The sequence below is a fragment of the Canis aureus genome, chromosome 13, assembly GCF_053574225.1.
Source record: "Canis aureus isolate CA01 chromosome 13, VMU_Caureus_v.1.0, whole genome shotgun sequence".
NCBI classification, from domain to species: Eukaryota; Metazoa; Chordata; class Mammalia; order Carnivora; family Canidae; genus Canis; species Canis aureus.
In genome coordinates, this window is record NC_135623.1 from 12,904,611 (window position 1) to 12,927,001 (window position 22,391).

At 42.5% G+C, this 22,391-nt stretch overlaps 1 protein-coding gene across 6 annotated transcripts in view; it reads right to left on the reverse strand.

The window, feature by feature from the left end:
• The window catches only part of AGO1 (argonaute RISC component 1), a 35,208-nt gene that overhangs the window by 10,943 nt on the left and 1,874 nt on the right, over nt 1–22,391 (reverse strand). For 3 of the 6 annotated variants that reach the window (XR_013350284.1, XM_077844774.1, XM_077844772.1), the window contains exons 2-12: nt 18,923–19,106; nt 15,779–15,899; nt 15,164–15,345; nt 14,631–14,767; nt 14,272–14,406; nt 14,035–14,122; nt 13,277–13,424; nt 9,422–9,541; nt 8,924–9,055; nt 8,662–8,795; nt 4,988–5,172 (exon numbers count right to left, since the gene is read on the reverse strand). Coding sequence is in view for 5 of the 6 variants with exons in the window: in XM_077844774.1 (XP_077700900.1) it covers nt 4,988–5,172; nt 8,662–8,795; nt 8,924–9,055; nt 9,422–9,541; nt 13,277–13,424; nt 14,035–14,122; nt 14,272–14,406; nt 14,631–14,767; nt 15,164–15,345; nt 15,779–15,899; nt 18,923–19,106 (1,566 nt within the window). In the remaining variant the exon portion in view is untranslated. Of the gene's footprint in view, nt 1–4,987; nt 5,173–8,661; nt 8,796–8,923; nt 9,056–9,421; nt 9,542–13,276; nt 13,425–14,034; nt 14,123–14,271; nt 14,407–14,630; nt 14,850–15,163; nt 15,346–15,778; nt 15,919–18,922; nt 19,107–22,391 lie in introns of those variants that run through there. The other 3 variants (XM_077844773.1, XM_077844775.1, XM_077844776.1) reach the window with 3 other exon arrangements.

Sequence of the window (22,391 nt, forward strand, 5' to 3'; positions counted from 1 at the left end):
TTAAGATAGAAAGAAACAAACAGGTTCAATAGAGATTTAAGGGACTCAGAGATGATAAAAAGAATTTTTATGGATAAATTTCAAGTTTCTAGCTTTTGTAATAAAACAGGTCATAAATTATTTTGAAACCTTTTGAAGTTTGAAGTGCTTTTTGGTTATCCCAGTGAGGATGTCAATTAGGTAATGAGAATAGTAGTTTAAAGTGCAAAAGCAGTCTGAAAGGACATGCAAATGTGTTAGATATTTTGTACAGAGGGTAATTAAAGGCATGATCTTGATGAGATCATCAAGGAAGAGAACAGCTGAAAGGAGGAAGGCTTAGACCTGAATCTTGAGGAACCCCCAGCATTTGCAGAACAATTAAGAAGATGAGTCTGCAAAAGAGAAATATCCAGAGAACTAGGAGGAAGACAGAGTTGTATCATGAACACCAAGGAAAATGAGAGTTTCAAGGAACAAGTGTTCAACTAAGTCAAATGCTACTAAGAGATCTAGTAAAATAAGGACTAGAAATGTCCTTTGTTTTGTTTTTTTAGTAGCCTCTATGCCCATCATGAAGCCCTAATGCAGGGCTTAAACTCATGATGGTGAGATCAAGACCTGGGCTGAGATCAAGAGTCAGACACTTAGCTGACTGAGCCACCCACGTGCCCCAGAGATATCCTTTGAATTTATCATTACAGAAGAAATTAATGTTTAGAGGCAAAAACTATTTTGCTGATACAAAGTGCCAAGGTGGAGATGTGGGATCAATGAAAGATTTAGTATGTTTTCGATGAGAGAGACCTGAACATATTTAAAAAGCTTAAAGGATCATTTCCACTATCAAGAGAGACAGAGTAGTTAGTGGCCAACCAATGCCTCTGCAGATAAAATTCAGAAAAGCCAGACAAAATACAGAAATCATCTTTTGAAGGCAGCAGAGAGGTGCTGAGACAAGAACTAAAGAGACAAAAACTCCAGAGAGGAAGAGAATCTCACCAAGTTGAGCTATCTTCTGCAGCTGCTTTTTGCTAATTCTAGATGTGGACAAGAGGCTGAGATTCTAAGCTTTGCACAAGCAGAAGAACCACTGCCAGGGGACAGAGAAATTCAGGAAGAGACAGACTAATTCTAAATGTGAAAGGTCAAAACACATACATACATTTATTTAAAAGAAAACATAGACTACTATCTTACGATCTTGGGATTTCTTAAAAAGGACACAGAAATTACTAATCATAAAGAAAAAATATTATACAAATTGGAGTACATTAAAATTTTAAATTTCTGTTCAACAAAAGACTCCCATTAAGAAAGTAAAAAGGCAAGTCACAGAGAAGATATATGTATGTATATCTTCTGTATGTATATATAATACGCATACATATTAAATAAAGGAATTATAAATCAGTAAGAAATCAATCACCTATAAATCAGTAAGAAAAAGGTAGTTAAGGCAACAAAAAGAAAAGGGAAAGACTTGAACAGGTACTTTACAAAGGAGCCTAGTGAAATGGCCAATAAACATATAAAAAGACACCAAACTTTATTAATCATCAGAGAAATTCTATTAAAAGCACAACACATGGGACGCCCTGGTGGATCAGCAGTTGAGCATCTGCCTTTGGCTCAGGGCATGGTCCCAGGGTCCTGGGATCGAGTTCCACGTTGGGCTCCCTGCGAGGAACCTGCTTCTCCCTCCGCCTATGTCTCTGCCTCTCTCTGTGTCTCTCATGAATAAATAAATAAAATCTTAAATAAAATTTAAAAAAAGGAACACACACACAAAAAGCACAAAACAGTACCACTAGACACCATAAAAATGGCTAAAATGAAAGAAACAATACCAAATTTGGTAAGAGTAAAGCATCTATAATTCACATACAATGCTGGTAGAAGTGTAAACTATATAATCAAAATTCCTCCTAGGTATACAACCAATGGAAATGAAAATATATATGCTCAAACAGTATGTATAAGAATATATGCAGAGGCATTATTTAAAACAGTAAAAGCAAAAAAAAAAAAAACAGTAAAAGCTGGAAACAACACAAATCTGCATTGATAGAATGGATAAACACATCTAAATTATGTTACATAATGTTAACATTATGTAACAAACTAAACAAACATGGATGAACTCACAAACATAATGTTGAGTGAAAGCCAGACACACCAAAAGTACATAATAAATGATTCATTTACATAAAGTTCAAAGACTGTCAAAATGAATCTATGGCACTAAAAGCCAAAAGTGATTACCACTGATAGGAAGCTGTAGTGACTAGAAGCCTGAGGTGGTGGTCATGTTTTGCTCCCAAAACTGGGTACTGGTCACCCTGCTGTGACTTTTTGTAAAAATTCACAGAACTGAACTCTAGATACTCTAGATTTCTAGATGTATACTACAATAAAAAGTCTACATTTTTAAAAAAGGATAATAGTACCAATTTAGTGGAGAGGAAAGAGTTAAATATAAAGCACAGGGTGAGATATGGCACCAGATTCGAAATGGACAAATGTGACACTGTCCCCTTCTACACTCTCAGGGCAACCACAATGCAACTGGATCTTGCTCTGTTTGGCCTCCAAGAAGGCAAGGTAAGGGTCTTAAGAGGAGCAGTTAGATTCTTCTAATCTGCTGGCTTAATTCCTAGGCAACTGTCTTCATTGTCCAAGTGGTATATAGTCAAGGAAGAGAATGTAAGTAGAAGAAACCCAAGGTCCTGATCAAGGTTAAAACTTGACAGAGGTAAAGCATCACTGAGCCCAGGGTGGGGAAATCTCTAAGTGAGCACTGCCTTCCTCAGGCATACTGCAAAGTAAGGTACTCCCCAGGTAAGCCAATAATGGATTCTCCCTTTAATGAAAGGAACTAGAAATGTGGATAATTACTCAAAGCAGTTCTAAAAAGTATCCTTAGTTTGCATCCAAGGATATCGATTAAAGGCCTAGAGACATGGATTGGAGGTTAATCAACTTCTCTCCATTATCAATTACTGAATATGACGTCAGTGGAAGGCTTTACCTTAGATTCATACGTGCAGATGGAAGAAGGTTTCAGAGCAAAAGAAGATCTACTCGACTCTCAAAATAATATCAAAGAAGGCAGCAACTGATCAACAGCCTGATAAAATTTCCAAAGGAATCTGGAAAGATTTATCCTCTAGGTAGGATGGTAAAAGATGGCTTCCAGAAATAAGTATATTTAGATTGAGGCCTGATGGATAGAATTTTAAGGGCGATATGGGCAATAAGAAGAAGATTACTTATGATATTCTAGAAAAAGGCAAATGATGTAAGCAAAGCCAGAGACTAGAAAGCACAGGCAAAAAAATAAGCATGTAAAGTATCTCCGATGTGCCAGGCACTGGGTTAGATGTTGCTTGTTATATAATTAATCCATGACTCAGAAAGGTTAGCTAATTTGTATTAATAAACTGGCATAGCCAGGACTAAAATCCATTTCTTTCTAATTCCAGAACAAGTGATGTTTCCAGTATATGTGGCAAAGGGACAATACAAGATAAAGCTGAAAAGGTTTAATTAAGATCAGGGCCCTGAAAAATTGTTATTTTGTGAATTCATCCAATGAAGTTTTTTGGGGGAGTAGTCACAAAAGGTCTCATCCAGTAAATGAGAAATCTTTCTTATTCAAGAGAATATATCTTAAGACTGTAAAAAAGAAGAAGGTGAAGATGGAGTAAAGAGAACACAGACTGCCTCCAGAGTTTGGGAGAAGGTACCCAGAAGCAATTACAATGCCAAATACAGAAGACGTAAAGACAAAAGCTTACTAATAAAGACAGAAAAGAAGCTACTAAAGAGTTGTCCAGGGGTGGGGGGGGGGGGGGGAAGGGTAGGGGAAAAAAAAGAGTTGCCCACCAAAACACATCATAAGAGCAGAGACTACATCTGTTTTCTTCACCAATGTATTTAGGACCTAGCATAGTGTTTCACACATAGTAAGTGATAAATAAATGCTTATAGAAGGAAGAAAGGTCAAAGGGACAGATGGGAGTGGCAGAGGTCAAGGGTTGGACCAAGATTTAATAATACATTATAACATATTAATAAGAGGTGATGACTTTAAGCAACTGAAATAAATGAAAATTTCACTAGAATATAAAGATAGAGAAGGCAGGGTATAGAAACCTGGAAAATACCAAGCGTATCTGGTAATGACAAAATAAAACGAGACAGAGAAAATCAAGAGAAGTGAGAAAGGTCACCGATGGGTCTCTGTGGGTGAAGTTTCAGAGAAAGTCAGAGGTAAGACAGATGAAAGGAGTAAGCAGCTAGTGAGGAAGTGGGTCTAGAAAATGTGGAGAACTCTTTCAAAAAGTATGATGAAAAAAAACAAAAAAATAAGAAGACAAAAAGTAAAGGAGATGGCCTGACTGGTAACATTCTCTTGGATGGGGAATCTGAACAAGTTTGAGGGATAAAGGGTACGAAGTCCCACAAGTGGCAGGATGAGATGGGAACAAGAGCATATATGGGTTGAACCAGGAAAGTGGAGGGACACCTCTTTCTTTCAAACAGGAGAGGTGCTGGGAAAACAGTAAAAGAATTGAGCCATATACATATATATATATATGTAGTCGGACCTACTCTTAAAAGTGGGAGAAAAAACTTCTCGGAAAGTCCAAGTCATTCCCAAGCAACAGACAACTTCTAGAACCACCACAATTTCTGCCTGAGTATACTGCACAATGTCCTACACCCTCCTAGGGGTAGGAAGGAATCTGGACTGACCCATATCTGTGTTTGGCTCAGCTTAGCCTGGCATTAAGACCAGCACATAGAGGACCCCAGTAAATGTTACTAGGATGGAGTGTGAGCAGGTAAGCGCAACCTGGGATAACTCAATGGCTCACATGGGCTAATATTTCTCCTTCAAAAGGAATACCGACGTTAAGGAAGAACTCTGACTAGAGCAAAGAACCCACAGGACCCTCCAGGGAGTCCTATCTTCATTATCATTGTCCCCAGAGAACTGTACCATACACTGGCGTCTTCCCTGGCAGGATGACGATAATGAGCTGCAGCCCTGAGTAGGTGTTCTTGAGATGCCGGAACATGGGCTCCACGCTGTCTGCCCCCTGTGCGTATTTGCAGAAGCAAGGCTGGCCCTGGATGGGCATCCCTGCATCCTTGGAAATCTTCCGCAGCTGGTCTGTGAAGTTCCTGCAGCACAAGTATGGTCATGACAGGAGATAATGAGTCCCACTTTAATTCTTCTGAACAAATGCCTCCATTTTAGGTACCTAGCACTATGATAGCCACTGAGACATTCTGAGATAAATGAGACATGATCACAGCCAATATAAAAAACCACATTTAAAAGTTGAGAAGGACAAAATCAAGCTTGCTAAGTATTCAATGGTACAGGCAGAGAGCCAAGGGAAGGGACCTGTGGGAATTCTGAGTCCCTCCCTTGTCCCACTCAAGTAGCTGATTCCTGTGCACGAAGTCTGTAGCAACAGGCAAATGCCTGAGAGAAAGGTCTCTGCTCATATTAAAATAAGCTCCAACAGTGATCAGAACACAGGAAGTGCTCAGTAAAAATCAGCTCCCTCTTCTCCTGTTAGGCTGATTCTTTGTAGCCTAACAGCAAAGAGAAAAAAAAAATTAGGATTTTATATGAAAGAGAGCATGCAAGCATGAGCGGTAAGAAGAGGAGAGGGAGAATTAGTTTCCACTGAGCAGGGAGCTGACCTGGGGCTCCATCCCAGGGCTCCAGGATCATGACCCAGAGCTGAAGGCAAATGGTTTAATGGATTGAGCCACCCAGGTGCCCTCCTAAGAGCAAATAATTAAACAAAGCTTTTTTCCTTTGGCTTTAGGGCTTTACCCTAGGAAAGGAAGACAAAGTTGGAAGAAAGGGTACACATACAGTAGTAGATTTAAGAAATCAAGCTATATAAATATGATGACAGACTGAAATGAACAGTAGGAAATTTAACTTGTGAAAATCATACATTTAGATTAAAAGCAATACACAAATAGAGAATAAAAGCAATTATCTAGGGGACATTTTATAGCATATAAATACCAAAATGATAGATTCAAAAGTCTATGTAGTAAGAAAATATTTCGTCAAATATTTACTACAAATAAATAAATAAATAAATAAATAAATAAATAATAAAAAAGGCAAACACAAGATAAATACAATATGATACTGTTGTGTAAAATGTAAAATCTCTTAAGGGGTGCCTCGGTGGCACAGTCAGTTGAATATCTGACTCTTGGTTTTGGCTCAGGCTGTAGGGTCAAGCCTGGAGTCAGGCTCCATACTCAGCTTTGGAGTCTGCTTGGGCTTCTCTCTCCCTCTCCCTCTGCCCTGGCACCCCCCTCCCACCCAGTGGGCTCTCTCTTTCTCTAAAATAAGTAAATAAATCTTTTAAAAATTGGGATCCCTGGGTGGCGCAGCGGTTTAGCGCCTGCCTTTGGCCCAGGGCGTGATCCTGGAGACCCGGGATCGAATCCCACGTCGGGCTCCCGGTGCATGGAGCCTGCTTCTCCCTCTGCCTATGTCTCTGCCCCTCTCTCTCTCTCTCTCTCTCTCTGTGTGACTATCATAAATAAATAAATAATTTTAAAAAAATCTTTTAAAAATCTTATAAATCATTTGTATGTAGGTATATAAAACATATAAATTAGATGGAAGGTCACATTTCATGACAGTGGCTGCATCCGAAAAGAGGAATAGAATGAGGCTGGAGGATATAAAGGAACAACAAATTTAATCAGTCAAATTTAGTTAAGTGGGTCTCTACTGCAAAGGAAGTGGTATTCCCAATTTTCTCTCTCCACTAGATCACACTTGGCATGCTGTGTCCTGTGCTGGGGGCCAGGTGTTGAAAGAAGTCTAGAATGGGCAAGATTTTGAAATCCTCTCCTAAACGTGATACAGTTGAGGTAAGAGAATTTCTTTAGCCAGAAGGAAAATTCTGAGGACCCTAGGACTTCATCCAATCCCAATTACCAATTTCTCCACCTCCACAGTCATCTTCACTTCTCCCTGTCTCACTAGAGGATGCCTTTTCCTGTGCTCTGGAGCCCATCCCCTCACACACCTGTAGGAACTTCATTCTATTTCCAGTTTCTCTCAGTTCTTACTCTCAGCCTCTGTTCACTATGTACATTCTCCCTGGACAATCTCATCCACGGCCATACCTGAAGACTCCCAGATTTTAATCTTTAGCCCAGAACCAAACAATCTAACTCAGTACCACTGACCCAGGTGAACAAGTCATATTCTTATTCCTTGCATCTGGGGATCACTGATGAACAGACTCACAACTCCAAGATTCTAGGTTTATCAGTTTCTGTACCCCAAAAAAGCTAAAACAATGGATTGTTTCTCAAGAGAACTGAACAGGGAAAGAACCTGGGAATAAGAGAGAAGCACACAGGGAACAGAGCTACCAGCAAGCTGACACAAAGGCGGATGGCTGGGAGCCTTTCCAATATTGCTAAGGACCAGTTCTTCAATAGTAGGTCAAGGCTACGAGTGGCATGACCTAAATGGCGGTAAAACCCCCCAAACCCAGGAAAGGGACAAAAGGAACTCATTTGAAAGAAACCAGAAGTGTGATGGTGGTAGTTGTGGGTCTGTGGGGGGACAGGAGAGATGCACAGGGAGGGCAGTCAGAATTCCCACAATCATCAGGTGATGATCCTGTAACTAATTCTTATAAAAACCCCAAGACCAGCTGAACCTGCCAGGACACACAGCTGTTATCCTCATTAATACCCAAAGTGGTCAGCTCCACCAACTTTTCCTCAGCCTAGGTGTGCACTGATCCTACTCTGGATCCAGAGAGAATAAGAAGACATCACTTCAAAAGACTACGCGAACTACTTACTCAACTGTACACTTAGGGGGGTTAATTTTGCGGTATTTGGAACATCTCAATTAAAAAAAGACTGCAGGGGGTCAGTTATTTCTTTACTATTCATTCATTCACTCAAGACCATTACTCCCCTAACATGCTCCTTTAAACCATTTGGCTCTACTATTTTCTTCATTGTTGTCATCTATTCCTAGCCCCTCAGCCTCAGGTAGCTAAGAGGCCCTTACAACTCCTGTTCATCTAATTCAAGTCACTTGGACCTGAATGAACAAATTCTGTGTATGGGAGAGGACAGCTCAGAGAACCAACTGAGCTTTTGTTTCCAATGAGGAATACAAGCTTTGAAGCCTCAGATCTGATTCAATCCCAACTCTGACACTTTCTTCATATGCAAACCTTGTACAAGGTACTCTTTGAGTCTCAGTCTCCTGAAAATGGAAATACCACCACCTACTCACTGTGAAGATGAGAGAAGAGAACAAAAATTAGGTAGAATGTTGGTTTAACATTATAGTCATCACTACTACTATTTATTTCCAATGTTAGTAATTATAACAGTAACTCAGGCCTCCCTTAGGAGATTCATGCCCTAAATCATCATCTCTGACACAAATACAGCTCCTTAGTGAGATTTCTGACCACAGATGGACAGAAAAGGAACAGCGAGAAGTTTGAGCCAGAAAGCACAGGGAAGCAAGGTCAAGAGTCAGAAAGAAGAGACCACAAGCTGAATCTTGGCCCCCTGTGGGTAAGGGAAGGTAGGCAGCTCTGGGGTCCTTCCCACCCTTCCACCCATAAACCCAACCCTCCTTACTTGAGCACCTCTTCTCGACACTGTTTTTGGGGTGCAAAGCAGGCGATGGCCCAGACTTTGATCTCAATCCCATTGTAGAACTGCTTCCCTCGCATGTCCCAGACACCTTGATTAGGTGTGGCAATGGCCCGATTCTGGGGATAGGAAGAGCGGGTGCCCAGGTGAGCCTCAGTAGAGCCAGGTAAGTAGAGGGGCAAAAGCCCCTGGCTATACAACCCAATTCCCCCTCCCATATGCCCCAGAGATGTTGTCTGGCCCTGACCCTGCTCACCCGGCCGCCGTACTGCAAGATGGGCGCCGGCAGCACTCGCCCTGTCACCTCCGTCATGTCATCCTTCACTTTGATCCCAAATTCCTGGATGTAGGGATCTAGGTTGTAGCTGGCATTCTTCATCTGCAAGATAAAAGAAGGAGATGTCAGGGGAGCAGCAGCTTGGCAATACTGCTCACCCTCTAGGTCCCAAGGAGAAAGCCCTGAAGAGCAGCTGGGGCTGGAAAGTAATAGCCCTAAAAAAGGGGGGAAAGTGGAAAATGAAGTAAGTGGGAGTGGATAACACAGGGAAGTAATACTGGAGGGAAAAAGAAATAGGAAGCCAAGTAGCTACAGGGTCAAGAAACAAGAGCAGTCCTATGGAATCCCAGGCAACAAATCCAGACTTGTGTTCTCCTGAGGATCCTGCCAAGGCAGAAAAGCATCTATGCTATCAGGGGCCCCAATGACTGAGCAACCAAGCATACATTTCTCTGCAGCCCTACTGACCAGGCGGCTAATCTCCTCCTGTCTGTCTGGGGCCGACCTAGCTGTAGCCTTTATCATGGTCGAAGTCTGGTTGTCGGTCAACTTCTTAATGCAGCGCTGCCCAGCCACAATGTTACAGACCTGAGGAAACGAGAAGGACAGGTAGCTCTGGCTTGAGTACAGTCCATCCTGTACCCAGAGCCCCACAATAAGGGAGGAGATCTTGGCTGTCAGCCCTGGGAAGGAGACTGCAAAATCTCTTGTGCAGAGACAGGTAAGTTAGAAAATATCCATGTGCAATACGAAAGGCAATACAGCCACTCTGTCATTAACAGATTGGGATCCAGAGCCAGATCTGGGCTCAGGTCTCATGTTAACTGGGGAGAACAGTAACAATCTCATAGGGTTGTTCGGAGACTAAATAAAATAAAGCACTTAAAGGACTGAGAATAGTTCTAAAACACAGTCAACAGTAAACTCTAACATAAATTATTATTTACCAAAGGACCCAGCATGGAGCTCTTCTGAATAGTAAAAACTCAAGATACACAAACTGGATTCCTAAGGTAGTAGATAGCTAGCTCTTCAATGATGACAAGCATTCAGTTACTCCCCTGCAACCTACCAGGGGAACTAGGGATGGCTCTTAACTTGAGCCCTAACCTACAAATGATCACTAAGCTCTTGGACCACAGAAATCACGGTCTCCGTTGGCTGACAGCATCCTTCATTGGTGTGAGGGACATCTTGCCATGCATTCCTGTTTTGAGCCCAAGAGAACACAATGGAGATCAGAAAAGATTTTCTAGTGATAAACAAGTCTTCCATTCCCCAAAATACTATATTCAGAATGCTGGGTATGGGAAGCCTTTTGGCAGAGTAGAGAGTGCCAGTAATTTGCAAAGACTTGAGTCTGAAGCCCACGCTTGCCATTTCCAAGTGATTTACCTTGGGCAGATCTCGTAACTACTCTGAAACTCTGCTTCTTTAATTTCAGTCATGGGATAAAACATTGGCTGTCTATGAAGTTGCTGTGAGGGGTTAGAGAAAATGAAATATGTGACTTGTTCCCATAGGGCCAACACTATCTAAGTACTGGTTTTCCTTCTAATTTCCAAAGTTCATTTTTTATTTCCAAGGTTCATTTTGAACAATGGTAAGGAAAACCACCCTGCCCTTAACCTCACATGCTCTTAAATTCCATATCCCAAAGAATATACAAATTACAGATTCAATCAATAAAAATCCTTAATTGTTAGAATTTATATGGTTGTACTCTTAAAAGCAGCTTAAAGTTGTAGCACTCTTGAGAGATGATTTCAGCTACAGAATCAACATTAGGAAAAAAACTAAAGCAGGGATGTGGAGAAAATGGAACCCTTGTACACTGCTGGTAAGAATGTGAAATAGTACAGCCACTGTGGAAAACAATATGGTGATTCCACAAAAAATTAAACACACAATTATGATACGATTCAGTAAATCCACATCTGAGTATGTAGTGAAAGTAGGGATTAGAACAAATATCTGTACGCCTATATTCACAGCAGCATTATTTATTATAGCTAAAAAAGAGGAAGCAACCTAAGTTGTCAATCAATGAATGAATGGATAAAAAAATGTGGTAATATGTGTACAACAGAGTATTATTTCACCTTAAAAAGGAAGAAAATTCTGACACATGCTAAAATATAATAAGCCTTGAAGACACTATGCTAAATGGAATGTGCCAGTCAAAAAAAGACAATTATATAATTCCATTCATATGAAATGTCCAAAATAGACAAATACACAGAAACAAAAATAGATTAGTGATTACAAAGGGCTGATTGGTGGAGAGAAGGAGTGTAAGTGACTACTATTGGGATGGGTTGTCTTTTGGAGATGACATAATGTTTTAGAATTAGATAATAGTGATTGTTATACAATTCTGAATATACTAAAAACCACTGAATTGTACACTTCCTAAGAGGATAAATGTTATGGTATGTGAACTATTATCTTGATAAAGTTATTCTAAAAAACAAAACAAAACAAAAACCCTACCTGGCTATAATAGCCTACATGATTTGACCCTGCACCTCTCTCCAAATTCATCCCCTATTACTTTTCCCCCTCCTATACCACACACCAGCCACTATGGCCTTCTGGGTATCTTAAAAAATCCAACCTCCCTACTGCTTTAGAGCCTTTGTACTTACTATTTTCCTCCTGCCTGGAAGACTCTTCCTTTGGGTTATTACGAGGTGGTTTCTATCTCATAATTTAAGACTCAAATGTCTCCTAAGAGAGGCCTTCCTTGACCATAATAACTAAAGTGGCTCTCCAATCCCCTCCTCCCTTATTTGTCCCCTTAATCTTTTATTATTCTTTTATCACTTAAAACTATCTGACACTCTCTTATTTATCTATTTATTGTCTATCTCCCCCCTTCTAAAAACGATAATAAGAATAAAAATATGTCATTATGTAAATTATTCACCTTGGAAATTAATGTTTCAACAGAAGTAATGTTAATTTGCTAAAAAAATCTCAGCTTGCAGTAATATTAACTAAACGCCCATCTACTTAGCTGGGGTTGTCCCTAAGGACTCCCGTTTACACCTCAAGAGAACATACTGTCTTCATCCCACTTTCCATGCATCGACACCTATTAACTAAAGTCAGAGTTCTTGGGTTTTGGGATCTTATCTCCCCTCAGCCTAATTTCCTTCTGTTAGTTCTGAAATCCCAGAAGCTCACATAAGGCTTGAACTTTATAGTCCCAGCTATCTGACTCCTGCCATGAGAACAAAGAGTAAGATGTTATTCTAGGCTAGTGCGTCTCCAAATTTAATGTTCACATGAATCCTTCTTTGGATTCTGTTAAAAACTACTGACTCAATAGTTCTAGGTGGAACCTGAGATTCCACATGTCAAACAAGTTCCACTTAGGTAATGCCTGTTGCTGTTGGTCTACTGAACACACTTTGAGTAGTACTGGTCTAAACAATGAAGAAGTCAGCAGTGGTTTCTCATTAGACATCTTAGCTAGTGTATACCAAATCAAATACAGCCCAATGGTTCTGCATTTGTATTCTATGACTTAAATAATATTATTATTCTTTAATTGCAGGATTTCAAAGGTCTGCTAAAGCATAAAAACGTGGCAAATCTTGGGGCTAAAACTTCTTCAAAAGAAACACACTGATGGGGGATCCCTGGGTGGCTCAGCGTTTTGGCGCCTGCCTTTGGCCCAGGGCATGATCCTGGAGTCCCAGGATTAAGTCCCACATCAGGCTTCCTGCATGGAGCCTGCTTCTCCTTTCTCTCTTCCTCTCTCTCTGTGTCTCTCATGAATAAATAAAATCTTAAAAAAAAAATTAAATTAAAAAAAAAACACAGTGTGTTCCAGGAAACACACTAATTATCACATTGATAACATGAATAGGACTCACATTATAGCTAAAATGTATCTCCATTTTCTGGAAAATAAGGTATACTTGTATTTCTAGGTCATTTAGGATCCCCAGCTCCAGATAAGGTTAAGAGAAATTAAAAATCAGGACAGGGTACGATAAATAAAAATTAAAATGAATGTAGATATCTGAAATCTCAGTCCTGAACAAACTAATTATTTATTAAACATAAATACAGCTTTCACCTCTGCCTGGCAGTCCTAAAAGAACTTGAGAGCAGTATAGGATCTAACAAAAGAAATTAACAGGTTAAGAATGAGGCCTGCAGTTCACTGAATGACCTCATACCTCTCAGAATGTCAATTTTCCAAACTTCAAAATGGGAATGAGAGATTACGAATGGAAGAAGAGACCTCTGATGATCTGTGTGCAGGTACAATACTTGTTCTCCAGCCCAGCCATTACTTGGCAGCCTCACCTCTAGGGGCAGGTAGGTATGCTTTTGTTCCTGGCCAACTTGCAGGCAGGGCAGGTGGGGATACTTGAGCTGAAGGTTGTATTTCTGCTTGAAATACTGTGCCACCGTGCACTCCACAGTCTGTCCACTCTCCAGCTGCAAGGGAAACCTGTTTGGGGGAGGGGAAGGAAGTGTCAGAGCTCAGCATTTAATGCCCTCGCTTTAGACTTAGAACCATGGGAAGCCCCAGACTTGTCTTCATCCCTATCCAGCCTCTTTGAGCACTTCCACTCATGGGAAAACAGGCAATACAGGGCTCCCAGAGTGAAGCTAAAGATGTGAGAAGTTCCACAACACTGAAGACCATAACTGACTCATCTGCATTTCTAGTGCTAAGCATAAAGTCTAACACACAGCAGGCACTCATAGCCCAGTAGTCTGAGGTCAGGAAGGTGGATGGAATCAATGACAGCTTCCCAAAGGCCTAGTCCAGGAGCCCTGCTTTCTTTTTCAGGAGGAGTAACAGGCTGTGAGAGAGAGATCCTAACACTTACAGAACTGACATACCAGCCAGGGTAAGACTCTTGTTCTAGAGGAAAGGCGGTAAAAATGGTAAGGAGAGTACCAAGGATCTGGGAAGTTTGGAGGAGGGATAAACTCTCACAGCTTATCTTCAAAAACAGGGCTCATCCTTAGGGATGGTAGGGGTCAGGGAAGGGAAAGGAGCGAAAGGAGTATGTTGGCATATCAGCGTATGGCTCAGCAGCCTGTCAACTCACGTCTGGTGGCTGGCAGGGCGGCGGGTAACATTACACACTCGGTATTTCCTCTTCATCTGTCCACAGTGGGTCACTTCCACCTTTAGGCCTGGGACACACACACTGCTTGTCAGGGTTGGAAAAGGCTGCTCATGTGCCCAGGCTTGGCCTCTCCCCTGAACATATCCCAAGGGGATCTCCTTTTAGGACTGAAGAGAAAGTAGTGCCATTCCCTTCCCCACCTAGTTGGGTCCTCACCTTTGATCTCCTTGGTGAAACGCACACGCTGAGAGTCCGTGAGGGGCTTAGGCTGCTCATCTATGTTTCTGATGTCCAGCACCTCACACATGAACTCAATCACCGGCTGCGCCTTGTAGAAGGCAGTGGCTGAGACTGTGGGGACAGGGTGGGTATAGCTCAGCTCAGGTTCGGTCTTCCAGAATAAATGGAGGCACTGCTCTTTACACCCTCTTCCTTATAGGGTATTGGGGTGGGGGAGGGGTCCCAGGGCTATAGGGATTAGACTAGGAGTGTGGTTGCAGAGCTGGGAGGGATGAGGCTGGGAGTGTGGTCACTGGACTCAGGGTGCCCCTGGCTCCATAGCTCTCCCCACTCACCATCAATGTTGAGCATCATCTTCCACATGGCAGGGCGCACAGACTGGTGAAAGCCGAACCAGACCTCGCGCCCACCCCCCAGCGGGTGGTAGTAGCCCTCAGGCGGTGAGAAGAAGGAGCGGCCCACGGGGGTGTACCTGGCAGGGACAGGCAGAGAACTGGTCCCTCGGGCACAGGCCCCCACCCTGTGAGGCATCCTGGGCACGGAGGAGCCCTGGCCTGGAAGGCAGGACACCAGGGCTTTAATTCCAGCTCTGATCTTTTACTGGTTTTATGACTGACCTTGTGCAAGTCTATCCTTTCTCTGTCCCGCAGGGACAGATAGGGTAGAGGTCCAAAGAGATCTATAAGGGACAGGGCCGAGGCTTTAAACACCTAAATGTAAATGCATACTGCTTGGCATATGCCAGGGCTTCAACAAATGTTTTACTTGAAAGGCATACACTGTGGGACTTTATTATGTGCTCTTCCCCTCCTCCCCACACAGCAGTTTTGCCAAGACTAGTAGCCCAGATACTAACTACACCCAGTACCTCATGGATGCCAGATGCCTCATGGCGACATCCAGGGCTTGCACAGACTCCAAGGGAACAGGGATCTGGCCACTGACAAGGGCCTCATGCAGCATGCGCCAGCTAACAATAGCTAGCCATTTGATGGAGACCTTGAAGATTCGATCCTTCCCTTCCCCAGGGATTGTCACCTCAAAGTCAACCTTCAGAAGAAAGGAGTAAAGGATTGCTAGTGCGTTCCCACAGTCCAACATTCCTTCCCCCTGCCTTAGCTGTCCTCCACCACACGGATTTGCCAAGAATCTGCTCCTGAAACTGACAGGGGCTCTCACAATGAAGATTTCAGAGGAAATCCAGCCCCTTAGGCTGTAGCCACCTTAGTTGAGTACTGCTATCCCTCTCAGGCTAGCAGAAAGTCCTTCAGGTCTCTTTTAAGTCTAATCTCAGTCCATCTGGGACAGGGACAGACATACAGTAGGCTAAATAAACATCAGCATCTACTCATCCCTCACCCTAAAACACACTTTCTCATCATAAAAGATGAAGGAATTTCTGGACTGCCCAGCTCCAAAGAGGCCTACATGAGTTCTGACCCACCTCAGACCACTAACAGGTCTAGCCTGACTCCCGGCTTACCCGTTCATTGCCAATGGGCAGGGCTGTGACAGTGTAAATGTTCTTCTTTCCATCATACACAGGCTTGCGATCACCAAAGATCTGAGGCTTGAAATGCTGGACCATGTACTCCACCACTTCCCTGCAGGGACAGGAGCAGCCTGTGGAAACTGAGAGACTACTCGGAGCTCTTGGAAGCAACTCGGTGTTCAAATAACGGCCATCCCCTCCTAGCAGCCACTCTAATCTCATCTACTCTATGGTAGCATTTCTCAAACATCAACGTTCATATGAATCAACTGGAGATTTTATTAAAATGCAGATTCTAATTCAGGTCTAGAGCAGAGCCTGAAATGCTACAGTTCTAACAAGCTACCAAGAGATGCTTCTGGTTCTCAGATCACCAAGGCTCTAAAGGATCTGAAAGAGTAGGTACAAGTGACTTCTGAGCAGAGGGGGAGGCAGAGAGGAAAAATGCTTATTCCCAGGGTCTATGTAGAATCAGGAATAGAATCCAGGCTATTCCAATCCCCAAGCTGAGACATAAAAAAGGTAGAGGAGGTAAAGATATGAATTGGAATAGGAATAAACTGTGGAAGAACCCCATCTCTTTTACCTCTCTGAACCCCTTAGTCCCGCCACCCCATTACCACTCCATTATAATCTTTTTCTTGATTTTACTTCCTGTCCTCTGCCACTAAGATCCCAGAGTGTCCATCTAACCTTCAAAATACCATCCCATCCAATTATCTGACCTCTTCACTTTCTAAACAAAAGCTCTTGAATGTTACTGGACCTCTTCACTTTCTAAAGCAAAGCTCTTCACTTTCTAAACCTCTTCACTTTCTAAACCAAAGCTCTTGAAAACTACTGGATAAAAAGACTCAAATTGTACATTGTAAGCAACTGTAAACAAATGGTTTCGATCCCAATTAGGCTTTAGTGCTATCAAGCAATTTTATGACCCTGATGGTTCCATCCCTCATAGATTGTGTCAAACTTTCTCCTCTACCCTCTAACTCCAGAACCCATTCCTACATTAAAAGCAACTCTACTGACTTTAAAAAGAGTAGTGAAAGACAGGCAAGGCCACCTTCAAGTTCCCAGACATACGTATAAACAAATTTATATATGCATACCTCTTTTCCTTTTTTCCCTCTCACATTTGAAATGTCCCTTCTATATATAATTTTTAAATATATGAAGATTTGTTCAACTTCAGTCATTAGAGAACTATATTAAGATTAAGCCAAGATTGGGGAGCCTAGGTGACTCAGTTGATAGAGCCTGCAACTCTTGATCTCGGTCGGGGTTGTGAGTTCAAGCCTCACATGGGGCACAGAGCTTACTTAAAAAAAAAAAAAAAAAAAAAAGAAAGAAAAAAACTGTGGGATCCCTGGGTGGCTCAGAGGTTGAGCAGCTGCCTTTGGCTCAGGGAGTGATCCTAGAGTTCCGGGATCAGGTCTCACATCGGGCTCCCCACATGGAGCCTGCTTCTCCCTCTGCCTAAGTCTCTGCCTCTCTCCCGTGTCTCTCATGAATGAATAAATTTTTAAAAAATAAATAAAATAAAATAAAATCGAAAAAAAAAATTAGGGACGCCTGGGTGGTTCAGTGGTTGAACATCTATCTGCCTTTGGCTCAGGGCGTGATCCCAGGGTCACGGGATCAAGTTTCACATCAGGCTTCCCATGGGGAGCCTGCCTCTCCCTCTGCCTGTGTCTCTGCCTCTCTGTGACTCTCATGAATAAATAAAATCTTTAAAAAAAAAAAAAAAGGAAGAAAAAAATTAGACCAAGATAGAATTTTCTACTTATCAGAATCCAAAGATCAAAAAATCCAACATACTGTATTGGTATAGATATGGGAAGAGGCACGTGATATTCTGATAATGAGAGTATAAATTGGTACAACTTACCTTAAAAAAAACCCACTGGTAATATTTCAAAATTTCTCAACATAGTATGCCAGCAATTCCACTCCTAGTAATGTATCCTATAGTTACACTCATATTTGAGTGCAAAAATGTATCTATATTTAATAATATTCAACAGTTTCACTTTTGTAGCAAATGTTTAGGCTAAACCTAAACGTTCCTCAATAGGTTTATTAAAGAAGTTATAATACAACCATTCAATGGAATATCTATGGAGCTACGCAAAAGACTGAGGCAGATATACCTGTACTGATAAATACTGTTTACTGGAAAAAAGCAAAGTACAGAACAAGGCATATAGGATTCTAAATTTTGTGTGTTTTAAAAAACGTTTTATATACACATATCCTTGCATACGCATACAAAAATATATGGAAACATACTTAAAAATGGTAACAATGAATCCCTCTAGAGAAAGAGACTAAGGGACTGGAGACCAGGGTAACAGATATTTTTTGCTGCTGTTCTTTTTGCAGTATTTTACTTATTTATTTTTACATTGTGCATATGTAGTTTTCAAGTAATAACAAAATAAGTTAATTTTAAAAAGAAATATTGCCTCAGGGCACCCAGATGGCTCAGTTGGAAGAGCATGCGACTCTTGTCCTTAGGGTTGTGGATTTGAGCTCCATGTTGTGTGTAGAGATTACTTAAAAATAAAATCTTAAAAAAAAAGAAATACTGCTTCTTCCAAGGCTAATTTCTCCAACTCTATGTCCTGTAATGTCTTCCTGTCTTAGCAATGAATAGGAACACATTCTTCTCCTCTCTGTCCTATACCTTTAACTAGCTTCTTCTGTTTATAAGCATATCCATGTCTCATTCTTAAAAACTTTTCATTCATTTTAACAAATACCGCAATGCACAATGCACTGTACTAGACCCCAATAAATCCCCTCTAACCAACCATGCTTCACTGTCAAGCTATCTAGAAAAGGCTATCTGCTCTCACTATCCCTACCACATTACCTTCCACTTATTCCTCAACTGACTGTAGTTAGATTACTAGCCCAACTACTCTGCTGAAACTGCTTTGCAAAAGGCACCAATGATCTCCTGATAGCCAAATTCAGTGGTATTTTTCAACGTTTACTTTACCTGGAATTTCCTCCTCAAAAAAGTCCTCGAATCTGATGATACCACCCTCTACTGATTTTCTGGATATTCTTTCAAGAGTCTAAAACTCAGTAAAGACTCCTGGACTTGGGACTTAGACATGCATCACTTACCGGTTGACTCTGCGAGGACACTTATCCGGCTTGATATCCACCTCGTAGTGGTAGACATCAATCTTAGGGATGTCCACCTCAAAGTAATTGGCCAGGAGCTTGATTGGTTTCCCCACAGTGCCAATGCCAGGCCGGCGAGGTGCCTGGAACACCTGCTGCAGGGGGGGCAGGTAGGCACCTGCAGCTACAAGATAAAGAGGCTCATGAGGATACAGTCTCCTAATTCCTTACCATTCTGATCAGAGAAGACACAAGGCCTTCCAGAACAGGAACAATAGAGTATAGGGGCAGCCTCTTTCCTGCCTATCCAAACCAACTGAGGGGTTCTACTGGCTCAGACAATCCATGTTCACTTTTTTTAAACCTCTCTACAGTTAGAAAAATTATCTTTGTTGTCTCTCTATTCATCAAGTGAATACTTAATATGTTTCTATTAAATGTTAAGTAGAAGAGCTAAATCTGGCTCCCAATAATAAAACTTTTTTTCTTGTACCAGGTTAAGACATCTGCCTCCACCAGGTATCTGGTAAACCGAGTAGCTTCTCTTCTCTGCCAGCCAGATGCTCACTTCACTCATCACCATCCTGAACATGAAGTAACAACATCTTAATGCTTCTCTGCAATGTAGGCAGGAGGAAAATCCAAAGAAGGTCAGGCTAGTGGGATGTGAGGGAGACAATGTTTTAGAAAGGATGAATGCAACTGAATGGCTGAGGTTGGAGAGACAGAAAAGTAGAAAAGGCTAAAAAAAAAAATAGAGCTTGGAGACAAAAGAAAGGAGAGAGGCTGAAAGAGGGAGCTGACAAAGAGGCCACAACTGGAAGTCACAGCAGAAAGAGGCTTGATCTAGGAAGGAAGGAAGGCTGGAGTTAAGGCCTAGGCAACATACAGGTTAGAGTTGGGAGTTTGAGCAAGCAAGACTGCAATTGGGGAAACAAGAAAAGGTTCAAAGGAGAAAAAGCTAGGGAATGAAGACAGGCAGAACACAGGAGAAGGAGTCAAGAACAGGCTAGAGTAGAGGACTTGGGAAGGAGAGACAGCCATTAGCATGCTAGAGAAGACGGAGATACTGGCTCTGAAGAGGAGAAGAGGTGCTCTGCACAGCCACAGCTCCCTCCACACAGAGGGCCCAGACAGTAACAGAAGGAATCAATTTCAAGATCGAGCAGGACCCTGGGAAAGGGCTAGGGCAGGGCCAGCTTCCACCACTTTCTCCTCTCTTGCCACCAGCTAGATTGCTGCCCCTAGTTTTATCTTCTAGCTTGAGAGGAAAGGGCGGAAAAAGGGACACTAAGAGAAGCCTTTGTCCACAGCTACTATTGTCCTTGCCAGTAGAGGACCAGCCCAGGTGGGAGGAGAGAGGGATAAACCAGCCCAGAATCTCCCATCATCATAGCTCTGCTTTCACAGTCCGTCTGGCTGGGGGATGGGGCATATCCTCAGCTGGGGGGTCAGGAAGAGGTCAGAACCATTCATGGGAGGGGCATGTTTCCCAGAGCTAAGCGGCTATGTCTCCTAACCACCTGTCAAGCCCAGCCCTATCTGCAGACCGGGAAATGGAGACAGAAAGGGAGGCTCAGCCTGGGGGGGACAGGCCTTCAAGGAGTCAGCTCCAGGGGGAAGTGAAAGCCTAACTACTAGCACCTGGGTGCCTTCTCCACAAACAGCTGGACAGAAACTGCACACGAGCAACAGATAGATGCAAACACCTAGTGAGACACGTTCCTGTCATGTATACCCAAACACACACTTAGACCTAGATGGTTTACCTTTATACACATACCCCTCACCACTCTAGATCGTGAGTTCTTCAAGAGCAAGGGCTATATCTTGCCTCCTAGCCTACAGGAGGTGTTCAACATAAAGATATTAAATGAATGAACAAACAGATCCACAGACACATCACAAAGAACACACTAACATACATAGCACCCAAACACCTGTAAACTGCTCAAAAACAATGATAAGCCTTGCACAAGATAAACATCCTGGCGGATATAAGAGATATTCTTCCCATCCCAAGCTTTTACATTCCATTCACCTCCTTAGCCTTCTAGGCTGAATAATCTTTTGGAGTCTTGGGAAAAAGACATCCCCTAGAGCTGGGGGCTGGGTAGAAATGATGGGGGATGGGACAGGCACTCTAGCCTCCAAAGGTTTCTCTTCCCCAGAAATAGAACTACACACCAAATTCAGCCTTAGGCACCCTCCACTCCAAGGAGGCTTTGGGAAAACAGGAGAACCCCCACCTTCCTCTTCATCTCCAAACTAGGGAAGGCGAAAGGGAGAACCTCTCTCCCATCCCATCCCCCTGCAAGCCTTAGACAGTACAAAGTTCCCCCCACCTCTTACCCCACCCTGCCCCCAGCTTTCAGTCTGAGAAAGGGAGACACTTCCCTTCAAACCCAGACAGGGACAGACGGCCACTTTGTGATGCAGATGAGGGCCCCAGCACAGAGGACAAAGCTTGGGCCTTGGGGGAAGGGGCGGGGCCCTTCCTTGCAGACAAAAGCAAGGAGGGAGGGGCCATGGAAAGGACACTCCCCCTCCCCCATCCCCAACCAGCCCTGAGAAGGAAAAGTAACAGAGCTCAAAGGCCTGGCTCAGGGATTCCTTCCCTGCAGTTTTGAGGCCCACATACCTCTTTAGGAGCCAGACTGCCTATTCAAAACACAAACTCAAGGCTGGGTTAGCTGTACAGTAAGACTAAAAAGCCAACCTCTTCTAAAAAAAAACTTGTCCACACCTGAGTATCACAAATTACTAAATACCCACATGTATGTGCTTAACCACTTATGTTCATACTGGAATGTGATTCAATTCAATTACTAAATGTGTACTTTGTGTCAGGACCTAGGCATTTGCTGTTTCCACAGGTAAATTAGACATCACCTCTACCGTCCTGGAGCTTCCAATCCAGTGTATGTGCTTAGAACACATCTGAGCACAGAAAGCGCATCAGGACACAAGCCCAGCGAAGCCAGCAGCAGTACCTTTAGTTTTGTGTACTGTGTCCTCCAACTTCCAAGAGAATAGTCTGGGCCTAGGAAGGAGGCAGTTACAGGGTCCCTCCATTCACAGCTTCCAGACTGAATTTTAATTACACCTTTTGATGAGGCAAAGCATGTCCCACTGGCCAACTCCAGATACCAGGCTCTAGTCCCCTTCCTAAAAGCTTATCTCCTATAACAAGCAAGAAAGTCAATTTTTTCATCACTCCAGAGTCCATTAGGAATTCATCAGAATGAAATCATTAGCAGTCTGGTATGGGTGCCAGCTCCCAGCAATCCATCTGGACCTCTGTGACTTACTCCTACTCTAGTACACAGGTTGCTGTAAATAGTCTCTAGCCTTAGAAAACCAAGAGAGTTCCTAGAATGGAGAAAGAATCCTAAGGGAAGGAGAAATAGTTTTCTGAAGTCAGTTGCTCCTTGCACTCTACATGAAGACCTACACAGCCTTTACAAGA